Source organism: Mesoplodon densirostris, chromosome 13, assembly GCF_025265405.1.
Source record: "Mesoplodon densirostris isolate mMesDen1 chromosome 13, mMesDen1 primary haplotype, whole genome shotgun sequence".
Classification (NCBI taxonomy): Eukaryota; Metazoa; Chordata; class Mammalia; order Artiodactyla; family Ziphiidae; genus Mesoplodon; species Mesoplodon densirostris.
In genome coordinates this window covers 49,962,225-49,983,106 of record NC_082673.1, presented here as the reverse complement: position 1 = coordinate 49,983,106, position 20,882 = coordinate 49,962,225, and the positions used below count along the sequence as shown (strand labels likewise).

The window sequence follows — 20,882 nt, the reverse complement described above, 5'->3', positions numbered from 1 at the left end:
GCATTAAATAAAGGAAGATTCCAGGTCACTTAATTTACCCAACAGACATTATTCTAAAGGATATTTTAAAGAGAAAAGTGTTATTTGTTAGCTTATGTTAAGACAAGCAGTGAAAATAGGTTTAAGTTTAATTTGAACCAAATTAAACCAAACTGTTTAGAATAGAATAAGCATCTTGCTTTTTACTTCTGTATTGTGAACCAAAATTGGCTAATAATAATAATAAAGAGAATATTTGTAATCATCCAATCTAGGCAAAAATTGAGAGCCTTAAAACTTTGGGAGTAAAAATATCCATTTTAGCTGGCTCTATTGAACAAATTCATCGAGTCAGTGCTTATTTGTTGAACCTGGCTTACTGTGTGCCTGACATCATGCTAGGCACTGTAATAAAGGAACAATGTTCTTAATTCCTTCCTTTGAGGAACTTTTAAGCTAGTGGAAGAGATAGGCAAGGAGATAGCTAGTGGCCATACCAGCAGGCCACTCAATTCAGTCCTCTGCACTGACAGGATTAATATTATCTTCTGCCTATTGTAAAAGAAAAATTTCAGAAATGGATAGGATTTCAGACCTATGTGAGTTATATTCAGCACACTGAACATAGGACCGTTATCATATAATCACCTATAGTCACGCATTCTAATGATGCAAGTGTTCATCGTTCTCCGGGAAGCTAGGTTTAGTTTCCCTGTTATGTAATCAAAAGAATAAACTTGGTTTTAAAAACTCCTTAAGAGTACACAAATTGCATTACTTTTTTTTTTTTTGCGGTACGCGGGCCTCTCACTGTCGTGGCCTCTCCCGCTGCGGAGCACAGGCTCCGGACGCGCAGGCTCAGCGGCCGTGGCTCACGGGCCCAGCTGCTCCGCAGCATGTGAGAACCTCCCAGACCAGGGCACGAACACGTGTCCCCTGCATCGGCAGGCGGACTCTCAACAACTGCGCCACCAGGGAAGCCCCACAAATTGCATTACTTTTAATGATGCTTAATGAATTCATATTTTTGGTAAAAGAGAGATCACTTTGGTTTTAAGCTTTTATAGATTGTATTTTTCAAAGACTACAAGTAGTTCATTTCTTTGTTGAGACTCTGTTAAAACAGTCCTCTTCTTTAGGGACACTGAACCCTAGATTGTGTTTTAAAGAAACTTACCACAGCCATAGGGAGAACCTGTCAAGAGCCACACAGTATGCAAGTTTTAGCATCCACAGTTATATTTCACTGGTGTCTTTTGCTAGTAGATTCCTGAAGTCTTCGAGTTCCATCCATCTTGTGAGCTGGGCTATGGCTATAAATAAGGCAGGTAGTTTGTAATCATGGGGCACAATCATTTACATTAAGTGCTTTCTGAGGTTTTCTCTTAGGCTTTGGAGTCGAACGTATTAGTGTGTGTAATTAAAGGATTAAGGATATTGACTGATAAATTTATGGATATGGATTTATGGATATAGGCATATAGATATGCCTAAGAGCTCCATATCCTATGATTATTCTGCATGTGTTTCCTTTAGCTGGATTCTCTTAATTCTTAAGCTGCTGTCTGGTCTCAAATGAGACCTTCAGAATAATGTTGTAGAAGATATCTTTAGTTCAAAATATTGCCCTAGTCACATTCCTATCTTAGAAGCAATGACAACATTTAGTCATACACTCATTTTTAGCATTTTAAATTGTATTTGGTGACTGTACAGAGAAAAATGTAACTTCCATGACTGTTGTGTTGTGTTTGTTAAACTCATTCTCATTCTCGCTTTTGAAATATATCCATAGTATTAAGTCAGTTTGAGGGATTGGTAAGATAACATGATTAATCTATTACTAATTGAATTTTGGGAGTTCCCCCCAGATATTAAGTAAAGACTATTTTAAATGAGTAGCCTCTTAAACAGTTTTAAAGTTGAGTACACACTAAGTCCATAATGTTATTTCTACTCTTTAAGTCAAAAACAGGTTGTTATCTTGAAGGACTTTCAAAATAATACACTTTTCCTTGAAATAATAGATTTTAATTATTTGTATTATTATTATAACTCACTTGCTTTCCAGGAAAAAACTCCAAATATCCAAGTCTTAAGAAAATTAGAAAACTATTTTTTTAAACAATTTTTAAATTTTTTTAAACAATTTAAAAACTATTTTTTTAAACCTCAGAAAGAGGTTTTTGTTTTAAATGAAATGATACATCAACTTGATCATTCACAGAAGGCTTAGAAATTCATAAGTTTGTTGAATTAATACCACCTCCTGCCTCAAGTAATTGGTAGAGAAATTAATATTTTAAAATTCCTTTGGCTGACAAGTTTTATCACTGTCACATGATTGAATTATAGAGTTTCTCATTACTGTCTCAATGCTCAGGAAATCTAGCATGAAAGTTAAAGGCACAGGGTTTGAGCAGATGTCTGGATCTGAATCCCTGGTTCTTACTAGTTTTGTGACCTTTGGCAAGTAACTCTCTGCCTCAGTTTCTTCATCTGTTAAGTGGGGATGGTAACAATACATATTTCATAGGTGTTTCTTTATTAAATGAGTTAATAGTTATACAGCATATGGGACAGTGCCTGACACATAGTAGATGTGCTATAAGTAATAGCTATTATTATGATTTCTAACATGCAGTCTCACAGTTTAGAGAGTAGCGAGCGGTACGTAAATTTAGTGTTATTGCTTGGCACACAAGTTTATGAAATTATAGTAGATTCTTAGGTATTTTTTCATTCCAAAAGTATTTCCAAGCAGTAATGTTTAGGTGGCTAATTTATTTAATAGGCACAGAAACAAGAAAAGGGGAATTCCGTCTTAAATACAGTAAATCTATTGTACCTTTGGGACCCTAATTCATAATACAGGGCTATAGAAAAATAGTTTACTCCCATCCAAAGGAATATACTTTTCTACTTCTGTACTATCAGATTATAAAAACCACAAACAAGTTATTCAGAGTATATCTGCATATAAAAGTTTAGATTTTATGTACTTGTATTGATTCCTTTTAAATTACATCATGAAATTCATTTCAAGATGATGCATCTGGGCTCCTAATGTAAAGTGCCTACTGTATTTTAAAGAGTCTACTGTATTTAGTATACTGGGTTAAAAAAGATGTGACTACTAGTTAAATATGTCCATCCTTGAAAAACAAGAAGAGATGGTTGCCTCCTACAGCATTAGGTATTTTTATTGTTAAAGATGAAAATCCTAATGTAGTTCTTGGCTTCTAGGTTGGGTTGGGCTGCTGTACATAAAGTTGAGATTTCTGGATTTATTATCCTTTAAAACAAAAATAAGTAACATTTCTAAAGATGAACTCATTTAACCCTTCCTTTGTTTTGATGGTTTTTGTAATAGATACTGTCATGATCACAGCCTCATTCTGCCCACTACAGGATGAAGGCCATAACATAGGTGCTGCCAAGCTTTGAGCATTGCTGTCCTGGGTCATATGAGGTCACATTGGTTCTCCAAAGGCCATCAGCTCATCCCTTCATGTATATTGATGGCGGCCCTTGCTGTATCTAGTATCCAATGGTCTCCATCTGTCGTAAGTGTAGTGCATCTTCCATCTCTTCCATACATCATAGATTGCTTTTTCTGTCTTTTCACATTTCTTAAAACATTTCCCCCACTTCGACTTGGGCTCCTCATTTCATAGATGTATCTTCTGGGGGCTCCCCTCCTCCTTTTCTTTCATCCCCAAGCAGTTTGCGTCCCAAAGTAAGCTAAACTTAATTTATAAGGTCTTTTCTATAAGTTTTCCATCTTTCAATAGTTACATATGTATACATTTCACATTTTAAACCATCTCATACAGACTCTTCTGTTTTTGTTTCACCACTACATTTTAGAACAACCATCTATTTTACAGCAACTGATATTTTATAGGTGGTCAAGATTTAACGGTTAAAAATTAGCTTCTTCACAATCTGACCCTTAGAATGTTTTGCATAAGTTTGTCTAGATTCACCATAATCTAAAATAAGAAAGTCTTAAGAGAGAAGTTATCTCTTGTAATATTGATCAATTTCAGGATTTGTTTTGGTTTTTCACTTTTTTTTTTTTTTTTTTTTTTTTTGCGGTACGCGGACCTCTCACTGTTGTGGCCTCTCCCGTTGCGGAGCACAGGCTCCGGATGCACAGGCCCAGCGGCCATGGCTCACGGGCATAGCCGCTCCGCGGCATGTGGGATCTTCCCGGACCGGGGTACGAACCGGTGTCCCCTGCATCAGCAGGCAGACTCTCAACCACTGCGCCACCAGGGAAACCCTGTTTTGGTTTTTTAAACTCAATTTTGTGGACTCTGTTATTGCTGCTACTTAATCAGAAGAGAAAATATTAAATTAGTCATTCAGTTTCTGTAGCTATTAAAGTAGTATTTGTCAGTGAATCAAAATAGTTTCTGAGCAGTACCTCTACTGTCATCACTTCATTCTTTCTGTTGGTACACCCAATGCTTAGCTAGGACACAGTAACTTAGAACTGGAGGGGATATTGTAAAATATGTATATATATATGTAATTAGGTGTGTATTATATAAAAAATTTATTTGCCTTTATATTCTGCAGCTATTTTTGAGAAAAAAACACTTTCTTTTATAAAGCAGGATAGGATTAAGAAAACTTTTGCTTGATTGGAGTTGGTATTTCTATCAGGGTTCTAGGTTAGGTGGAGTTTGACTCTATGTGAATATGACATTGTGTCATTGAGAATTCTAGGGAAATGTAGCCAAGAAGGTGAAATACAGCACAACTTTCCCATATGGCATATGGATCCTCACGATCTATACCGACTGTATAGCACATGGGACGGTGGGTGCACAGTTGACTCCAGTACATTATCTATCTTTGAGCAAATTTGGGGGCTATTCATGAGGTTTGAATAAAATTTATAATAGTTATCATCTAAGAAGTTTGAGGACTTCCCATCAAGGGTTCAGACAGTGAATTGCTAACTATAGACATAACTTCTCTCCCCAAGTGACATGTACTGAGGGAGTAAAAATCTACTGGTGTATATTACTTAATCCAAACCTCTTCAATGGTTTTGTTTTGTCTAAAGTTTTGTGCCCTTTGGATGTCAGTGCTGGGTGAAAAAAGAAACTTTACGGTGCTCTTCTCACCTTAGTTTTTTTAAATAAGAAAATAAGTATACAGTCGGCCCTCCATATCTGCAGGTTCCACATCCATGGATTCAACCTACCACACATCAAAAGTATTTGGGAAAGGGCTTCCCTGGTGGCGCAGTTGTTGAGAGTCCGCCTGCCGATGCAGGGGACACGGGTTCGTGCCCCAGTCCGGGAGGATCCCACATGCCACGGAGCGGCTGGGCCCGTGAGCCATGGCTGCTGAGCCTGCGCGTCCGGAGCCTGTGCTCCACAACGGGAGAGGCCACAGCAGTAAGAGGCCCACGTACCACAAAAAAAAAAAAAAAAAAAAAAAAAAAAAAAAGTATTTGGGAAAAAAAAATTCCAGAAAGTTCCAAAAAGCAAAACTTGAATTTGCCATGTGCTGGCAGCTATTTACATAGCATTTACATTGTGTTATAAATTATAAGTAATCTAGAGATGATTTAAAGTATAGGAAAGGATGTGTGTAGCAAACAAATTAGCATCCAAAGCAAATACCATGCTTTTTTTCTTTTTTTAATTAAAGTGTAGTTGATTTATAGTGTTGTTAATTTCTGTGGTACAGCACAGTGATTCAGTTATACATATATATACATTCTCTTAAAAATTATTTTCCATTATGGTTTATCACAGGTTATTGAATCTAGTTCCCTGTGCTATACAGTAGGACCTTGTTGTTTATCCATTCTATATATAATAGTCTGCATCTGCTAACCCCAAGCTCCCAATCCATCCCTCCCCCACCCAACCTGCCCCTGACTACCACAAGTCTATTCTCTATGTCTGTGAGTCTGTTTCTGTTTCAATCCTGGGAATATACATATCTGGATAAAACTGCAATTCAAAAAGATACATGCACCTCTATGTTCAGAGCAGCACTATTCACTATGCCATTTTATAGAAGGGACTTGAACATCCTCGGATCTTGGTCCCCGTCAGATACCAAAGGATGACTGTATATCCATTCTTACTGGGCAATCTGCTAAATAATAATGATGGGAGTAGCACTAACATCTAATCAGAGTTTAGGATGTGCCATGCCAAGCATGTAGTAGGAAGTACCTCACTGAGTCCTCACAGCAGCAATCTCAAATGTGGTAGTATTGTCCCCACTTTACAGATGTGGTGACTGAGACATGGAGAAACTAACTTGCCCAGTGTCACAGGGAGAGCAGGTGGCAAAGCCAAGATTCACCTTCTCTGGGCTTTAGAACTAACTCTTCTGCCTGTGCTGCCTAGGGCTGGTAATTAGTATTTGGATAACTTAACATCACTTTTCCTGTTCCCTGTAATAATAATGCCCCATTAAAAAATAATTTTTATAAAGTTATAACTCTTTCCTTAACCCAGTAAATGGAAAAAAACTTTTTTCTTTTTTTTTTTTTTTTTTTGCTACTGTGGAGAAAGCATTTTTTTTTGTTTGTCTTCAGACTTTACAAATCTATTCTTATCCAGTAAATTATTCTTAAGCCAAAGCCTTTTCTCCTAAAAATAAATGTCTAAAAGTTGTCTTAAGTAAATCTCTGTTTCACTGTGTCATGTGGCTAAATGTGAACTTGAACTTGACTGCACTTTATAATGATGTGAAAGGTAATTTTGACAAATCTAATTAGCCACGTGATATTTCTTTGAAGTCGTATATGCATCAAACGGTTTTATCAAGCTCTTTAGCAAATGAAAATTACTTAAATAAAGACATTTTGCTTTTCATCATTTACTGTATAGAAATGAATGTGTACATGAGAATGCATGGGTATTTCCAGTCCATTTGATTATCAAGTAGTCATAAAATTATAATGTAAACTTTAAAATTTTTTTTATATTTGGAATAATTTTAGACTTAAGGAAACATTGCAAAGATAGTACGGAGAGTTTCCATATGCCCTTCACTAAGCTATAATAAGGTTTTGCTAATTCAGAATAGTTGTGGAAATTTTATGTTCTGGCCAACTGATAATCTATGTACCCTCAAAGGATTCAAAATATTCAAATGTGTCTAAGGCATTCAAATATAAAATGATATATACTTAGATAAATTGATTGTGCTTTTCTCATTCTGTAGCTCCATAAAATATAGAAGACAGGACTGAATTTATTTTGATCTTTACCATACATTAGATAAAATATTCTTTAAAAAGTCTGCTACTTAATATTTCTTATACATGTAGAGAAAACTTCAATTATTTGAAATTTATCATGGGTTGAAAGATTGCTGTATTTATAAAAGTTAAAATGATTTTTTTTCTTCCCCTCAAACTTCTAAATACATAGACTTTCATTTGAAAATCCAGTATGGAAGAAGTTTAGTGCATATTTTATCTCTGAAAGACTGTACACTTTACTTTCAAGCATATATAAAAACATATATAAAAGGTTTCATGTCATTTTCATGAAGATGTTATTTTGGAGGTGAGCATTTCTACATCAGCTTTATTATGATCCGTTTCCTCAAACTTTTAAAATTTGGCCAGCATAGAAGCACAGCATTTCACTTAAAGTGGAACTTCATTTTTTTTTTTTTTTCCAGAAAGCATGTCATGTACTAGTTATATTTGGTCAACTGGCTATCTGTGAATCCATTCTAATGATTCTTGCTTGCTTGCATCCGTGTCAAATCCATATGATCTACTTTTGTGAGAATTTTTAATGCTCATCAAGATTTTTTAAAGTAATTAAGTGTTAGAGCCGGTTAGCCATGGAGTCAGGCTCACTATTTATTGAAAGGTGATAGAATCAGAGCTGTGTGAAAATTATGTTACCCTAACATTTGACTTTCTAACTACCAATTTGACTTTGAAAAAAAAGAAAATTACCAGATACAGTTTATTTTCTTTAATAAAATAAAATATACCCATAGAAATTCCCATACTTAAGGAGTGTTGGGAACAGTGTTCCCAAATATCATATTGTATAATGAAATATTTAGAGTTGTTTTGGCTTTGAGCATACAAGGCATTTAGACCAATGACCTGTTTTCCTTGCACTCTGATGACTGGTCTTGCTATTTTTGTTTATTTTTTAGAAGTGAAATGCCCAGCCTTTTAAAACTATGTTTTTGTAGAGAAGGCGAGATAATGGGCATTGCTTGCTTCTACCCTGTGTAATGACATAACAGTGCTTATGGTGCTTTCCTCCTCTCTCCACCGATTTTTATCCTTTTCATAGATGCACATCGGGAATTCCTTCACAGGCCTGCTTCTGGATATGTGCCAGAGGAGATCTGGAAGAAAGCTGGTAAGAATTGTTTAAAAACACGAATTTAGTGTTCTGACAGCTGTGTGCAGTTGTTAATGAAGTGACGTGAAGAATGACAAGAAGGGACTTTACTGCTAACAACAACAAAACAAACCCCCACACACAAAATTTAAAAATCCTGATGAATATTCTTAAACCAGGCCTGATTAGAACATGAAATAGTTTTTATTTTAGTAGCATCTGCTAGTGCTACTGTAATGAGAGTCTGGTGATGCTTCTGTTATAAACCCCATTTTTCAGGGGCTATAATGGTTTCAGGCTGGAAGCCTGAGGTCTCAGATTGCATGCAATTTTTCCTTCATGAAAACAACGTCTGGTGTTTTACTTCAGCCTTCTCTTCTAATTTTTTTTTTTAATTGGGGTATAATTGACATATATCTCCTGAATTCTTTTTAAAAGTATCACAGCAAATCTAGTTCACTTGCTGAGGCACTCAGAAATTTTATGGTTACAACCAGTTTTTAAAGTTGATCTTTTGTGCTAATTAATATTCAATGACCAGAACTAAATTAAGATAAATGACAAAGTTGCTAAATTTCAACTTTTCCTTTCCATGTATACTATCTTGATTTTCATTAAGGGATATTGTTCTGCATTTTGAAGTAGATTTAAGTTTCTGATGACTCACTGACTTATTGGGCTTAAAGAAGTTCAGATCTGGCAGAATCTTGGTAGAACACCAGCCCTGTAAAAGTTGAGCCAAAACCTTATTTTTAAAAAGAAACCAACTCAGGAGATAAAGCACAAACCTGTTTCAAGAGTTAAAAATGACATTGCAAACACATAATGTGGCTTTGAGCTACTATAACTTCCAACTGTTAAAATAGTTTGGCTGAGTTGAGAAACTGGAAAATGCTGTTTCTGCAGACGATCAGATGAGTATAGGGCTGAGAACCCCAATCAAGGAGGAAAGGGTTTTTTCCCCACAGAAGATTTCTATTTGGGTTTTGATTTGACACAGCTATGTCTATAGTTCTGTGCAACTTGGTGACTCTGGTCCCTTGGCTCTTGTTCGAGTTTTGTGGTTGTTTTTTTTTTTTTTTTAATTTTCTAAGAAATAACTCCTTTTGTAAGTGTGACAAGGAGTTTCAAAATCTGATAGTATAGCAGCGTAGATTAAGAACCAGAGAAAGATCTGTTGCATGTCCAGTATACAAATCAGGTAGATCCATTCAGCCTAAAGGTTAAGGTTTATATATGTGTATATGTATATGTGTGTGTGTGTGTGTGTGTGTGTGTGTGTGTGTGTGTGTGTGTGTGTATATATATATATATATATATATATCATCTGTATAGTCTTACCAGATTTAGAGCATTGCCTCTAAGAAGAAGATTTTCTACCAGGATAATAGTCATGGGATACTCGTAAGATGTTAAAATGTGCTGGGTGCCACCTACCTGGAGAAGGAATTGCTACATCTTTCTTCTGACCATTTTTCTTCCCCAATTTTAAGCTGTCAGTTCAATTTGTTCCAATAATAGGTACAAAGAGTTGCCATTTTGGATAGCACAAGGATGACTTTTTATGTTGAGGGATAGAATCTCTGCATTTCCCTATTTATGTGTATTTAAGTTAAATCTTGATAGTTCATAAAGAAAAATTGACAGTGAAGTCGTGCAGTCCAAATTCCTTCTGTGCTATTATCTACTCAAGCCTTTGTTTGACTGCTGTGAAGTGAGAGCAGATTTTTCTGCATATACCACCTTTGTTGGAAAGTCAACTTGAATAGCTGTGCACAAAGGAAATCCTACCATAAGTGGTAAGCAATTGGAAGCAGATTCAAAACTTCACTATGTACTTTCCACTTAATCAGTTTTTTTTTTTTTAACTTGACATGTTGTAATCTATTGAGTCCACTATTATTTTTCTTCACTTGTCTGTTTTGTGGGTTTCTGAAACCAGTTCTGGGTGTACTTTGCATCGTGGGGACTCAGAGGAGGGGAAGAACGATACTTGTTTATGTGGTGTCCATGCATTCTTTAAGAAGGGTTAAACCTTATCAAACCATGTTTCAAATATTTTTAATATGTGCCTATCCATCGGCATTAGGTCTTCAGTCTAAAATCTGACTTGGAAGTAGTGTCCATTAAATTCGTATTCTTATCACTATCTTAGGGATAGTGATATCCCTAATCTGCTGCATAAAAACAGTTTGGGAATAGTTTTCTATGGATAGATGCTAAATTTTAAGGAGTATATTGAATCTCTAAAGTATAGATGACAGTTTCATCTGGAAGTCTCAAGTAACTGCTTATAATATTCATCTTTATAGGCTTCTTAGAAAGCATTTCTAGTGTCCGAAGTGTCAAGGCATTCCAACATGAGGAAAACACCAAAGGCAGAACGGGACATCTACACTCAGCCTGTTAAAATTTGAAAGCTTTTCCCCCCAGGAGTCTAAAATTGGCTGTGGGCATTTTTTTTTCCCTAGGAAAAAAACCTATAAAGTGTGTCTTTGCAATGAAACTATTATACACTACCTTTGTGACAAAAGATAAGTAAATAAAATCAAGTTTAAAGCATTTGAAAGATATCAAAGGGGCAGAGCTCTAAAATTGAATGTACTATAACCCATGCATCTTCTTTTCAGAGAAAATTATAATTGCAAAAAGTATATCCTGTGCTTGAAAGTACATCATGTAATATTTTGCACCATTTTATTTTGAAATGATTTCAAACTTGCAGAAAAAGTTGCAAAAAATAGTATTAAAAAATCCCATATACCTTTCTCCCAATTTTCCCTATTTCACCATATTTGCTTTGATGTCTTCTGTTTCTCTCTTCCTCTTTCCTTCCCTCTTTTTCTGTTGTGCGTTATATTTTTCACCTAAGTACTTCAGAGTAAGTTGCAGACATGATGTCCCTTTACCGTAAACATTTTAGTGTGTATTTCCTAAGAACAAGGACATTTTCTTATGTAACCACAGTACAGTTACCACAGTCAGGATATTAACATTCATACAACACAATTATTTAACCTACAGACCCTATTCTAAGTTTGCATGTAATCCTAATAATACAATATAATAATATAATGATATACATATTAAATATTTGGAGTCCTAACAAATGTCGAAGGCCATATCAGTTTTCCCCTAAAAGTAGTATTTTTAAAAGCAACCGCAAAGATAACAAAATACACTCTGAAGTTTAAAGGTCTTTATAAAATTGGAAAAAGTCTACCATAAATATAGTTTTTAAATTGCAACTGTTTTCTTCAGTATATTTCTTTTTCAAACGATCAGTGAATGTTTGCAGTTGGTAATAAATATTCAAGCACCTTGCACATGTCCTACCAATTCTCTTTGCTGATCTGTATGTGCCTGTGGGATTAGAATAGGAATGCATAATTTAAATATAAATTGCCTGATTTGCATATACAATTAGTCAAGCTACAGCTTTGATCGTAAGCAAAAATTATTGTCCTGTATTACCACTTAGATAGAATTTTAATTCACCTTGAATATTCAAACCAAATTAGACCCTGACTGTATAGTTAGAAGGGCAGTGCTTCCCTGGTGCCCCAAGTCATTTATGATAGGATAATAAAGGCATCTTTTTACCTCCTGGTGAAGAAGGTGCTGCCAGCTCTGTGCAGTGCTCTGTTTTCAGATTTTAAATACATATCTTAAAGCAACCAACAAAGGCTTAACATATTTTAGTTAATATTTCCAGTCTGGATCTTTCCCTATAATTTAGTTTATAAAATCTAGCAGACAGTAATTACAAATGAATGAACAAACTTCAGAAATAATTCTGGGAAAATGGTGGAGGCTACAAAAGTCACCATGGTTAATTATTAGTGGAGGGCTTTTCATGATCCTCAAGTCATGAACTATGGATGTGTGAAATATAACTATAGAAATTTAAGGAACTATAGGAGTATTTGCATCTCTTAACATTTTTAATCTACAATAAAACATTTTTATTAGGAATCTATGTTTTTAATTAAACAGAACATTTAATTAAGGTGCTTTTCAAGTGAGTGAAACAATTAAGTGCAAACACTTGAATGAAACATGTCATAATTAGTTTTAATAGAGTGTTAATTGGTAGTAGGTTTGCCAAGTTAATAATTACTGCTTATTAAATTTTCAATTAATCATTGTCATTTTGCTTTGAATAAAGATGAAAATTAGATAAACTAATTCAGGGGGAGGATATTTTCCCTTGTTAATTAGAACAGTTAATTTTTTAAAATGGAAATTACTTGTTTTAGTTGTCAATCTTATGTTGTACATTAGTCAAATCTTTGCACTCTTTCCACAGCCAAAAATAAAGAGCTAATTTGACACCTTGCAGGTTTGTAGTCAGGCCTGATTGTTTTGGCCTGCAGTATGATTCAATTATATTTGTCCAGTGCAACAGTTGGTTATGCAAGACTGTTTATATTTGATTCAGTAGATGGGCAACAGCTGAAAGTCTGGAAATGAGAAAATGATTTTTTTTTAATCCCTACCATTTAGTCTATAGAGTCATATGTCCACATTACTCAGGAAATGACAAGAAAAAGAAAAGCTGGATCTTCTGTATGTTTCATCTTCAATTTTCTTTAAAAGGTCTGCATTGAATTAATTGTTATGAGATACCTTCTCGTTATTGTGTTGTATCTTTTACTAGCAAAATAACTTTGCATTTACATATGTGTCTGTGTAAAATCTATTCCCTTCCTCTCTTTCCCTGAAAGCTTTACCCCTGTACTCCCTGTGTTCATATTAACCTATTGCATTGTAGCAAAACACCTTCTTCATGTGTCTGAATTATCCAGGCAGGTTTCTTGTGGTTATTTTCGCCTTTTGTCTACTTAGTCTGGTCTCAGAATCCTTTCTGGGGTACTAGTTTGGTAGAAAAGTTGTAGTGATGCTACAGTAGTTTAAAAGATATTCCCAGGAGTGTAAATTAAAGGAAAAAATCTCACCCTTTGCTCTCTTAAAATGAATTTCCAAAATGTGGTTCTTTAGACAGCCCGAAGAACTGCCCAGTAATTGGGATGAAAGTCATGCGTGTTGTCTAGCATTCTGTGTAACAGCGATCAGTAGCCCAGGTCCCGCGCTAACAGAGAGCTGTTCTCTTGTCCGGTCCGGCCCGCCTGGCACGCAGAGGAGGCGGTCAACGAGGTGAAGCGGCAGGCGATGACCGAGCTGCAGAAGGCCGTGTCCGAGGCCGAGCGGAAGGCGCACGATATGATCACCTCGGAGCGCGCCAAGATGGAGCGCACGGTGGCCGAGGCCAAGCGGCAGGCGGCGGAGGACGCTCTCGCTGTCATCAACCAGCAGGAAGATTCGAGCGAGGTGAGGCGCCTGATGGAAGACTCCCTGGGGAGATGCTTCCGTTAATGAGGGCGGGCCTTTTCGATTTCAGGAGATCACAAGTAAAGGCGGATATTGGAGTTGAGACAAACGAATCTTTGGAGGGGTGGGGAATTGGAGTAATTCGGAGAGGCTTGGTACTTGTGGAGTTGACCAAGAGCTGATCAAATTTTGTTTTTATTAAAGGCCTAAAAGAACAACTGCCATAAAAGGTTTTTAATATATTTGGTGGGTAACAGATTAAAGTGAAATTCTTAGAACTTCCTAGCACTATTTAGATTCAGAACTCTGTTGTGTGTGTGTGTTAGCATATGTGTGTGGTTTCCTTCTAACAGCTGGGATTTAGGAGAGAGACCCTGTGTAAGCTGTGTAGTCTGAAGACATATTGCAGGCCAGGGATCAAAGTCATTTTCTTAACTATTGGTTCTGAAGTCCAATGCTAAACCAATGCTTGCATCAAACATTTCTAAGAGATCTTCTGCACAGTCTGTTTTTGCACATTATTTGTAATAACCATTATGATGGTCATTTCATAGCATAACATCACTGCCAGAGGTAATATTATTTAGTGTTATTACAGTATATTTAAAACACATACACACGTAGCCTAAATGGCAGAAGGATCTGGGAAGTAACTAAAGCACAGTGTCTAACAGAATGCCTTTTCAACAGAGACTAAAGTCAGAGCAACATGGTAACGCTCTGCATTAATTAACACAGCACGACAATCCCCAGCCCAAAGGACCCTTAGATAAGGACTACAGTTAGCTAGTCACACCATGCTGAACTAGCAACAGCATAAGCTGATAAATCAACGGTCCACTAAAACATATCTACAATTTGTGAAGGAGAGTAAGAATTTAATTTGTACCAGGCTTGTCTGTAGATGAAAGACCCTGTGGGAATTATTCGATACCCAGAGTTTCTATTTAATGTGTAGCAGATGAATAACAAGGGGACAAAAGCAATTGATTTTCAACATTCGAAAGTTTCTCGGGAAAAGAGGGACAAAGGGAAGTGTATCTACCCTTTAACTGCAGACTTTTCCATTGTTGAATTAAACTAGACATAAATTCAATTTTACTGGCATCTTATGGCTAAGATATTTAAAGACTTTGTATTGTGTTTTTGAAAGAAAACACAAATTTTATTAGCATCTTTTGGACAGAATTTGTCCTGCTCTATTCAAGTTAGTAATACTGTGAGGCACAGTTGTTACCATCATTAAAACATTATCACTTTCATATGAACGTTTTAGGGCTGTTATGCATGTTAAGAGTATTTTATAGGTCACTAAATTCTAAAGATAAATATCTTGGAGAAATTAAGTCTTTATATTTGGCTAATAATGCTGTATTTCTTTAGTATCTATAAGCTGTGTACCTTTATTTCTAATATTTATCCAGAAAAATATATGAGCTTGACACTGGTATTGAGCATTATAAAAATATGGTGTATCGAGCAGTAACTAGAAATAGTAGATAGGATGAAATAACCTAGATATGAGTGATCTTCTAAAGTAACTGTTTTCTTTCTTTCTTTTTGGGTATCTTGAGAAACTGATCTTTAATAGCACTACCCTTGTCTTCGGTGACATTTCTCAAGGATTTTAAAGTAGACTATGCTAGGAGGAAAGGTTTGGGAGCCAGAGAGCCACATTTAATTCCTGGCTCCATCTCTTATAATTCTGTGATTTCAAGAAAACCACTAAACCTCTAAAAGCTTTGGTTTTCTCATCTCATACGGTGGCTAGAACCTTGAGATGTAATCATTTTATCATGTTGCAGGTGAGGAAGCTCACATGGCTAGTCATGCAGCTAGGGGTTGGCAGGATCCACGCTGGAGCTCTCAGCATGCTGTCAGTCCTTACATTGTTCCAGAACAATGAAATAAGCATCATGAAGGTCATTTTTGGATACAGATTTTAAAACTGTACCCTATGGACATTTTTTTAAAAAATCAGGTTTGCAACCTGCCCAGGGCAGTTTGTTATTTGATACATATTACTCCAAATTTTATCCATTTATTTATTTATTCTGTCAATAGCAAATTATTCTATGTCGGGGACAGCGCTAGGCACTGAAGATACAGTGGTTCCTACCTTCTTGTTCACTATAATTCATTAGAAGAGTCAGATCACTAAATTATGAGTCTTAGTAGAGTTTAGTGTAAAGGCTTCTGGGAAAAATTTTTGTTTCATCTGATACTTAAGGATAATCAGGAGCTGTTCAGCAGCCACCTTCCACCCACCTCCCACCCCACCCCCACATTGCCTCATCACTGCTTTTTTGGGCCATGCGCACGTCAGTGCCTTCGTACAGAGAAGATGGGAAGGCAAGCTTTGCTAGGCTTTGAAAACAGGATGACTGTGTGGCTGATGAGTGTTTTGGAAGGATCACGCAGTCTGCAGTGTGGAGAGAGATGAGAGGAAATGAAAAGGAGGGACCGATCTGTTTTAGGAGACAGATGAGGAGGAAGATGGTTGGATGAAGATGGTTGGCAGTGGTGCTGGGGGTGGAGAAAATTGAACCTGTGAGATAAAATGGGCAGGATTTGATGATTGGTCAGCTGACAAGGAAGGGAGAGAGTTGTGGTTTTTCAGTAGACATGCAGAGTTTGGGGTGTACACATCAGGTGATCCTCCTTAAGCATTAAACCTTTAAAAACTTACTGGCTTTGATCTGCCCAGCAGTTTTTTGTGAAAGGTAACCTTTCTTCATGTTTTTTTGTGAATAAACAACAAAAGTTAAAACATTTAAAGAAGTTCAAATCAATTATTTAATTCAACTAGACAGACAGATTTCCTCTGTAGATTGGAAAGGGCAGATAGAGCACAAAGGCCTAAATAGTTTATGCTGTCTAATGTGAAAACCAGGAGAGTGCATGTTGATCCTCAGCCCAGGTGCCTGCCTCTCAGGCCACTTCTTTAGTAGCCACATGGCAGTACACTCGACTCCTTCAGGGTATTCCCATCCAGTTCTCTAAATTCACTTTGGTTTATAGACTAATAATCATTATTACTAACCGTTAGAATGACACTGGACTGCTTAGGCAGACACAGGCAAATGACATTTTCTGTACTTTCTCTTTTAGCATGTATTACATATTTCATCAAGACTGTAATGCTAGCATTAGCATAAATCAAAAGAAAGGAAATTCAGTGAATCTGACCATCTTCAACCATTTCATTTTTTTCTGTATTCATTTCTGTTTCCTATCTGTAAACATATAGAGTCTTTTTTTCCAGTGAATATTGTTAGATTTGGACTATTTCAAAAGGAACCTGCCGCAGCTTTTCTTTGAGATCCGTAACTTGTTCTGGCTTAGGGGATCAAAGCACATGGCTGGAATTGAGCCTCGAACAGAGAGCAAATAATTGTGCTGTTCCAATCGTTAGTTTCAAGTTTAAGCCACTAAAGTGATATTTTCCCCCAGATTGAAACAGTCTTTATTCATTATTCCTAGATAAGTGCAGAAGTGCACACGCTTATATTGGGTGGTTTTGTGGCACTTAAGCAGAAACACTGACTGAACCTTTAAACTTTGTTTCCAGAACCTGCTGAGCCCTAATAGTGTGAACAGGTCACTCTGGGAGGTTCATCTTCATTACCCCCTCTAGAATTAATAGAGCCATCCCCATTGGATCCTGTGCAGTGCGGCCCAGACTCTGGGGATGGACTAAGTGGGCTCAGTAGGAGGTAGTCACCACACAGTTACTCCACACAGTCTCCCAGCATGGCTCCCATTAAAGCCTCACAATCTGATCAGACCTATCGATCCCCAGAAGAATTTGGAGCTCTCACAGTATGAGCTGATTCTATGTTACCTAAGATTTTTGCTCATTTGTTTCATTTATTAGAAGACCAGCTGTCTGAATCCATAGATGTTCATGGTGTATTGGATGGTCTGTTGGGCCTGGAATGATATGGAGTGGTTTACCTCTTGCAACTTTGGTTTTCTCATCTGTAAAACTGGGATAATGTTTATAACTCACTTTGCAAGGTGGTTGAGAGGTACAAATAAGATGAGTAGAAGTATTTTGTAAACAAGTCACCTTATAAAGAGCAGTGTGAGTATGTAAGAGAGAGAAAAAAAATGAAAACAATTAAGAAGCTATTCTAACAGGAAGGGCAGGGAAGGAATAGTAACCGTGAGATTGGAAAGGAAGGGAGGCCATGGGGGAAGCAGGGTCTGTAGGATTTGGCACTGAGAGGTTTCAGGGGAGTTCCCAATGAGATGACAAAGTCGTTGGCCTGAGCGTTGCCAGTGACCGAAAAGGACCACACCAGAGTCAGGTTTAGGGATGACTGGCTTGGGTGACAGAGGAGCATCCTTGTGGTGCTATAGAACAGGCAGTTGAAAATAAGAGACAGCAGCTCAGGAAGGAAATGAAGGCTGGAGGAAGGTTTGAGAGTCATTTTCTTACAGCTAATGGTTTAAGACCATGACTGCCAAGGGAGAGTGTAGGAAGGAAAGGATATTTCTTTTCTTTATGCCAACTTCCCTCCTTGCCAAGTATTTAGGGGAAAATGAAAAATAAGAAGAGGAAGAGGTTATAGTATAAGAAACAGAGTTTTATTATCTTGAAACCAAAGTTAGAGGGACTTTCAATAAGGGAAGTTTTTTTTAAAAAGGAGGAATGGGGAAAAAGTCAGTAGTGGTAAATCTTCAGAAGGTCGGAGGACAGCGAGGAAGGAGAAAAAGTAACTGGCCACTAATGACGTATAAGTGGAAGTAAGCTCATGTTCTGTCTGTGTAGCTGTCAATGCCTATCAGGGGAGGCACAGGGCCACGAGCTTTCTAATTGTAAAAGTTGTGCCATGCAGAGATGGTATGTAGTCTCATTTGCTTTCAGCCAGTGCCAAGAGGAGGAGGTGGTGTTAGTTCCTGCCGTTTATTCAGGACCCACCGAACATCAGGACACTTCAGTTAGCACTGACATAATCCTGAATAACCCTATCATTATGATTCCTACTTTATAGTTACTCTCACTCTACGAGGTTAAGTAACTTGCCTGTAGTTCTGAAGCCACTAAGTGATATAGTTGGAAGTGAAAAACCAAGAAAGGGTGACTGAAGCCACTCAAAATTGGAAGCCATTTCCATTACACACCATGATACCTTGTCTTTGGTGTTCCAACTTCCTGGTCCAACCTCTGTCTACTTTCAGGGTTGAAGTGCCCTCCTAACCTTATTCCTGCCAAAACAGTCTCTAAGAAAGATCTGAAATAGGTAAAGCTTGGCATTTTGGAAAGAGTATTTGGTTTGCAGTGCAAAGACCTGAGTGAATCAAACCTTGCCTATGTAATTTCATATCTAGGCAAATCATTTACTATAAAAGTTATTTACATTTTGGGAATTTTAATTCTAATCATTCTACTTTATTCATTGAACATCACTTGCGTGCAAGGGTTTTTCTGGAGAATTATAGGTGTGTGAGACCTGGAGAAACTTTTTAGGAGAAAATGTTTTGTTTCTGGTAAAAGGAATTTCCAACAGTAAGAACCAGAAAGGATATTATTTTGCTGGTAGGACAGAAAGACCATTCTCTCTGTATCTAAAATAACAAGATGAAGGAAATAATTTTGTTCTTAGGGACAAAAAAGAATTGCTGATATGAAACAAGTGTCAACAATCTTTGACATGCAGCTTTGGCACCAAAAGCTTCAACTCATCATTTCCATTTCCCTATGTAGTACCAGTACATTTAGAAAAGGGAGGGTTGTGTTCTGCCTCCTATTTTTCATATGAGTCCTAGCCTAATTTTGGCCAATTGCTGATTCCCATAATAGGGAGGAAAACATTCCTTATGCTGAAAAGGGAATAATATTATCACAAATAAAGGGAGACTATAAAGTGCCATGGGCTTTGGGAATGAAATTTGCTATGAAATGGTATTCTCGAGACTTCTGTACTATTTTAGTAATTCAGTCACCAGCATCATTGCTTAGAGGACTGAAAGGGAAGCTCAGTTATATGAAAAATGAATGATTGAATGAATGAAAGAAATAAGCAACCATCAGGTAATACAAGCCTGAATATGAAAAGCACAAATTGAAAAATGTAAAATTAGATTAAGCCATTGACCACCTTAATCTCTGCCCTACAGATACACCCCTGGGTATCGTACACAATTTGCAGTTTCCACCTTTGTGAATGGCAGAAAGCTTAGAAACTTAAAATGGTTAAAATTAGAGTACTCATAAGATTCTGCACATTGCACAGTTCCCAGAAGTGATGGTTGAGAGGCCGAGTGCCAGTGGTCAGGCATCAGTCTTACAGGTATGGATTAGTTAACAGGAAATTTGGTAGAGCCACCCAGGAGAAATTAAAAGAAATTGCTGTGTCTGTCTTCTAATGAACTTTTAAAGAGGAATATGCACTTTGGGAATTTCCATTGGTTGAACACTTGAGCTAAAGTTCCCTATACATTCATGGCAATGCAATGTCAACAGCAATAAAAATATGCAGGTTTTTTCCCACCAGCTCATTTGACTTGCTCTTTGTTGCACCTTCCTAAAGTCAAAGGTTGTTTTTGTCTCAGTGGTGGGTGGTGAATGAATGGGATTGAACAACTTTGGAGTGGGACTGGAGGTAAAGCTAGCCAGAGCCCTTGAATCCTGGGTCAGAATCCAGAGATGCTAGGCAAAAAGGCTCCATTCCCAGCAGCTTCATAATCCAAAACATCTGTTTCTATATTTGGCACAATTCCACTTTTTTATTTGTAAAATTGTTCCCATCTTTGAAAACACTTTAAAAAATAAAGAAGTCCCCATTCTGTCTCCTCTTTCCATTCCCCAACACATGCATTTGTAATTACCTGGTTTAGTCTGTGTGTTTAATCAACTTAAATTGAGAAGGTTGCCTACATCTGATTTCAATCTGAAGGAGCCATTGAGAACTGGGCAGTTACTGCCTTGTGTCTGCCAAGATGTGCCTCTGCCAGAAAGCGGATAGGACTCACACCAGGGTATTTCCTAAAGAAGCCACTTAACTCAGATTAGATGTTTAATTTCCTTAAAATATTGTTTTGGATCTGGGTCTGTGTTCTCTAATTGGGGTTTTCTGATGTAATTTAGGAATTTCACTTATTTCTGAGTTTGTTCCAGGATCCAGCTGGCATTATTCTAAATGCCTAAAGCTCAAGGAAGTAAACTTCCTTGAGTGATGAGTGTCATACCTCGCTGCTCTG

The 20,882-nt window shown here is 37.0% G+C and overlaps 1 protein-coding gene across 7 annotated transcripts in view; it reads left to right on the top strand.

Moving 5' to 3' along the window:
* RUNX1T1 (RUNX1 partner transcriptional co-repressor 1) overlaps positions 1-20,882 on the top strand; it is a 139,184-nt gene that overhangs the window by 112,592 nt on the left and 5,710 nt on the right. For all 7 annotated transcript variants that reach the window (XM_060115454.1, XM_060115453.1, XM_060115456.1 and 4 more), the window contains 2 exons: positions 8,292-8,360; positions 13,483-13,673. In XM_060115454.1, the coding sequence (XP_059971437.1) occupies positions 8,292-8,360; positions 13,483-13,673 (260 nt within the window). The remainder of the gene's footprint in view (positions 1-8,291; positions 8,361-13,482; positions 13,674-20,882) is intronic.